The sequence below is a fragment of the Oncorhynchus mykiss genome, chromosome 2, assembly GCF_013265735.2.
Source record: "Oncorhynchus mykiss isolate Arlee chromosome 2, USDA_OmykA_1.1, whole genome shotgun sequence".
Taxonomy (NCBI): domain Eukaryota; kingdom Metazoa; phylum Chordata; class Actinopteri; order Salmoniformes; family Salmonidae; genus Oncorhynchus; species Oncorhynchus mykiss.
In genome coordinates, this window is record NC_048566.1 from 739,001 (window position 1) to 745,000 (window position 6,000).

The following is a 6,000-nucleotide window of genomic DNA, read 5'->3' on the forward strand; positions in this document are numbered from 1 at the left end:
TATGAATTATAACAGACCTATATTTATATGAATTATAACAGACCTATATATTTATATGAATTATAACAGACCTATATATTTATATGAATTATAACAGACCTATATATTTATATGAATTATAACAGACCTATATATTTATATGAATTATAACAGACCTATATATTTATATGAATTATAACAGACCTATATATTTATATGAATTATAACAGACCTATATATTTATATAACAGACCTATATATTTATATGAATTATAACAGACCTATATATTTATATAAATTATAACAGACCTATATATTTATATGAATTATAAAATGTTCAAATAACTGCCCTATTTCGGGCCTGTAAATTGATTTAGAAAACAAAATTGGTCCAAAAAGTATGGGCCCAACGTTGAATGTCTAAATCCCGATGTGGCCCTCCAGACAAAATGTTCCCCCACCTCGCTCTAGTCTTCCTGATGTGGCCCCACCCTGCTCTAGTCTTCCTGATGTGGCCCTCCAGACAAAATGTTTCCCCACCTCGCTCTAGTCTTCCTGATGTGGCCCCACCTCGCTCTAGTCTTCCTGATGTGGCCCCACCCTGCTCTAGTCTTCCTGATGTGGCCCTCCAGACAAAATGTTCCCCCACCACGCTCTAGTCTTCCTGATGTGGCCCCACCTCGCTCTAGTCTTCCTGATGTGGCCCCACCCTGCTCTAGTCTTCCTGATGTGGCCCTCCAGACAAAATGTTCCCCCACCTCGCTCTAGTCTTCCTGATGTGGCCCCACCTCGCTCTAGTCTTCCTGATGTGGCCCCACCTCGCTCTAGTCTACCTGATGTGGCCCCACCTCGCTCTAGTCTTCCTGATATGGCCCCACCTCGCTCTAGTCTTCCTGATGTGGCCCCACCTCGCTCTAGTCTTCCTGATATGGCCCCACCTCGCTCTAGTCTTCCTGATGTGGCCCCACCTCGCTCTAGTCTTCCTGATGTGGCCCTCCAGACAAAATGTGGCCCCACCTCGCTCTAGTCTTCCTGATGTGGCCCCACCTCGCTCTAGTCTTCCTGATGTGGCCCCACCTCGCTCTAGTCTACCTGATGTGGCCCCACCTCGCTCTAGTCTTCCTGATATGGCCCCACCTCGCTCTAGTCTTCCTGATGTGGCCCCACCTCGCTCTAGTCTTCCTGATATGGCCCCACCTCGCTCTAGTCTTCCTGATGTGGCCCCACCTCGCTCTAGTCTTCCTGATGTGGCCCTCCAGACAAAATGTGGCCCCACCTCGCTCTAGTCTTCCTGATGTGGCCCCACCTCGCTCTAGTCTTCCTGATGTGGCCCCACCTCGCTCTAGTCTCTGGACTCACACTGAGTCCCAAACGGCATCCTATTACCTATATAGTGCACTACTTTTAACCAGAGCCTCTGGGGGATAGGAGATAGGGTGTCATAATCCCTATATAGTGCACTACTTTTAACCAGAGCCTATGAGGGATAGGTGATAGGGTGTCATAATCCCTATATAGTGCACTACTTTTAACCAGAGCCTATGGGGGATAGGTGATAGGGTGTCGATTCAGCCAGCCACAGTGTCCTCTGCCAGCAATGACAAAACAACCGATTCTTATTGCCTCCAGTCTCTCAACTCTCTCTGGCAGGGCTGGTCTTGGTGAGTGGAGTACAGCAATATAACACAGGACAAAAGGTGTACTGTAGAAGTACATTAACAACATGTTGATGACCCTCTGGGCATCTTGCGATGGAGGTGCACTGTCACTGAGTTTCTCTCTGAAGCATAGAGTGAGTGAGTGAGTGAGTGAGTGAGTGAGTGAGTGAGTGAGAGAGAGTGAGAGAGTGAGTGAGTGAGTGAGAGTGAGTGAGTGAGTGAGTGAGTGAGTGAGTGAGCGAGTGAGCGAGTGAGAGAGCGAGTGAGCGAGTGAGCGAGTGAGCGAGTGAGCGAGTGTGTGTATTCCACACCTCCACAGTCATGTCTTTGTTCTGCTCCTCCACCTGGTTGATGACCTCATAGCGGGTACAGCGGTAGTAACCTCCAGTAGACGAGCTGTGTTTCTTCCATTCCTCCAGACAGATCCAGCAGAAGTCATACTTACACTGCAGAGAGGCAGAGAGGGAAGAGGAGGTAGTCAGTCAGTAGCAGGACATACCAAGGCCCTAACCTCTGGTATGACTAAAGGTAGTCAGTCAGTAGCAGGAAATACCAAGGCCCTAACCTCTGGCATGACTAAAGGCCAGCAGCAGGAAATACCAAGGCCCTAACCTCTGGTATGACTAAAGGTAGTCAGTCAGTAGCAGGGAATACCAAGGCCCTAACCTCTGGCATGACTAAAGGTAGTCAGTCAGTAGCAGGAAATACCAAGGCCCTAACCTCTGGCATGACTAAAGGTAGTCAGTCAGTAGCAGGACATACCAAGGCCCTAACCTCTGGCAAGACTAAAGGTCAGTAGCAGGAAATACCAAGGCCCTAACCTCTGGTATGACTAAAGGTAGTCAGTCAGTAGCAGGAAATACCAAGGCCCTAACCTCTGGCATGGCTAAAGGTAGTCAGTCAGTAGCAGGAAATACCAAGGCCCTAACCTCTGGCATGACTAAAGGTCAGTAGTCTGACTGAACAAGATTTTTCCCCCCATGTGATTTAAAACTAATCAATGGTCCTCTATGTGTTCTCTTGATCTGGCACCAGGGAGTCACTCCATCCGTTTACACACCGCATACAGATCTATCCATCTGAGAGGAAATGTCCCGACTAGAGGTAAAACCACCGAACACTTCTACCTTTCAACATGATTTACAGTCTGATTCAGCCCTCGGTGACTCCAACTAGAAACACGGCTTTGTGGTGACGATGTAAAAAGGAAACTAAAACACAAAGCCAACTGCTGAAATCACTGTTGTCCTGAGGAGACAGGACTTGGATGGCACTCAAGATAATCTATAGTATATAGTGACTGACGGAGCGAGAGAAAGAGAAGAGAGAGAGTAACAGAGAGAGAGAGAGTGAGGAGAGAGAGAGAGTAGAGGAGAGCGTAACAGAGAGACAGAGAGTAACAGAGAGATAGACAGAGAGAAAGTGAGAGAGAGGAAGAGAGAAGAGAGGAGAGAGTAACAGAGAGAGAGAGAGAACGACAACATCATGAAGTACAACAGGTCTGTCACTACAATATCATGTAGTACAACAGACATATTACTACAACATCATGTAGTACAACAGACCTGTCACTACAACACTACAACATCATGTAGGACAACAGACCTGTCACTACAACACTACAACATCATGTAGGACAACAGACCTGTCACTACAGCACTACAACATCATGTAGTACAACAGACCTGTCACTACAACATCATGTAGGACAACAGACCTGTCACTACAGCACTACAACATCATGTAGGACAACAGACCTGTCACTACAACATCATGTAGGACAACAGACCTGTCACTACAGCACTACAACATCATGTAGGACAACAGACCTGTCACTACAGCACTACAACATCATGTAGTACAACAGACCTGTCACTACAACATCATGTAGGACAACAGACCTGTCACTACAGCACTACAACATCATGTAGGACAACAGACCTGTCACTACAACATCATGTAGTACAACAGACCTGTCACTACAACATCATGTAGGACAACAGACCTGTCACTACAACATCATGTAGTACAACAGACCTGTCACTACAGCACTACAACATCATGTAGGACACCAGACCTGTCACTACAGCACTACAACATCATGTAGGACAACAGACCTGTCACTACAACATCATGTAGTACAACAGACCTGTCACTACAGCACTACAACATCATGTAGGACAACAGACCTGTCACTACAGCACTACAACATCATGTAGTACAACAGGACTGTCACTACAGCACTACAACATCATGTAGTACAACAGGACTGTCACTACAGCATCATGTAGGACAACAGGCCTGTCACTACAACAGGCCTGTCACTACAACCACACGTAGGACAACAGGCCTGTCATACAACCACACGTAGGACAAACAGGCCTGTCACTACAACAGGCCTGTCACTACAACCACACGTAGGACAACAGGCCTGTCACTACAACAGGCCTGTCACTACAGCCCTCAGGCTAGTACAGAGCTGACGACAGTCCCCAAGGCCCGTGTCTCTCTACTCTCAACATACCCATTCATCTCTTTCAGCTACAGCAGAACAGTCCTCGTGGATGTGATTTAGGCCTCATGACAGATGTCTTCTCTCGTTTCTGGTTGTGTTGAATGTGACAACGTGAGACATGTTTTAAATGGCTTTTGGGAGTAGCCTAGTCACAGTTTTGACTTAAAATCAGCTTGATTATCTACGGCAAAACTTGACTGACTATCTAGCAATGATTACCAACCAACTTGACAGAGCTTGAAGAATTATTTTTTTAAAGAATAACGTGCAAATATTATTCAATCGAGGCGTGTAAAGGTCTTAGAGACTTACCCAGAAAGCTTCACAGCTGAAATCTCTGGCAAAGGTGATTCTACTATGTGACTCAGGGGCATGAATACTTGTAGAAATATCTAATTAAAAAAATATTTCATTTGCAATCAATTTGCAAACGTTTCTAAAAACATGTTTTCACTTTGTCATTAAGGGGTAGTTTGTGTAGAGGGGGTGAGAAAAACATTGAATCCATTTTGAATTCAGGCTGTAATACAACAATGTGCAATAAGTCAAGAGGTGTGAATACATTCTGAAGGTACTGTACATTCAGAAAGCACTCACACTTCTTCACTTCTTCTCTATTTTGTTAGGTTACAGCCTTATTCTAAAATTAAATTAAATCGTTTTTTTTCCCCCCTTGTCAATCTACACACAATACCTCATAATGACATCACAATACCTCATAATGACATCACAATACCTCATAATGACATCACAATACCTCATAATGACATCACAATACCCCATAATGACATCACAATACCCCATAATGACATCACAATACCTCATAATGACATCACAATACCTCATAATGACATCACAATACCTCATAATGACATCACAATACCTCATAATGACATCACAATACCTCATAATGACATCACAATACCTCATAATGACATCACAATACCTCATAATGACATCACAATACCTCATAATGACATCACAATACCTCATAATGACATCACAATACCTCATAATGACATCAAAAACAGTTTTTATTTTTGCAAATGTAGTTAAAATTTAAAAAACGGAAATATCACAATACCTCATAATGACATCACAATACCTCATAATGACATCACAATACCTCATAATGACATCACAATACCTCATAATGACATCACAATACCTCATAATGACATCACAATACCTCATAATGACATCACAATACCTCATAATGACATCAAAAACAGTTTTTATTTTTGCAAATGTAGTTAAAATTTAAAAAACGGAAATATCACAATACCTCATAATGACATCACAATACCTCATAATGACATCACAATACCTCATAATGACATCACAATACCTCATAATGACATCACAATACCTCATAATGACATCACAATACCTCATAATGACATCACAATACCTCATAATGACATCACAATACCTCATAATGACATCAAAAACAGTTTTTATTTTTGCAAATGTAGTTAAAATTTAAAAAACGGAAATATCACATTTCCAGAAGTATTCAGACCCTTTACTCAGTACTTTGTTGAAGCACCTTTGGCAGCGATTACAGATGCAAGTCTTCTTCAGTATGACGCTACAAGCTTGGCACACCTGTATTTGGGGAGTTTCTCCCATTCTTCTCTGCAGATCCTCTCAAGCTCTGTCAGGTTGGATGGGGAGCGTCGATGCACAGCTATTTTCAGGTCTCTACAGAGATGTTAGATCGGGTTCAAGTCCGGGCTCTGGCTGGGCCACTCAAGGACATTCAGAGACTTGTCCCGAAGCCACTCATGCATTGTCTTGGCTGTCTGCTTAGGGTCGTTGTCCTGTTGGAAGGTGAACCTACGCCCC

General features: G+C 43.7%; 1 protein-coding gene across 2 annotated transcripts in view; it reads right to left on the minus strand.

The window, feature by feature from the left end:
* Window positions 1-6,000, minus strand: part of LOC110516483 (ankyrin repeat and IBR domain-containing protein 1) — a 63,218-nt gene that overhangs the window by 11,347 nt on the left and 45,871 nt on the right. For both annotated transcript variants that reach the window (XR_005034562.1, XM_036934898.1), the window contains exon 12: window positions 1,949-2,083. Coding sequence is in view for 1 of the 2 variants with exons in the window: in XM_036934898.1 (XP_036790793.1) it covers window positions 1,949-2,083 (135 nt within the window). In the remaining variant the exon portion in view is untranslated. The remainder of the gene's footprint in view (window positions 1-1,948; window positions 2,084-6,000) is intronic.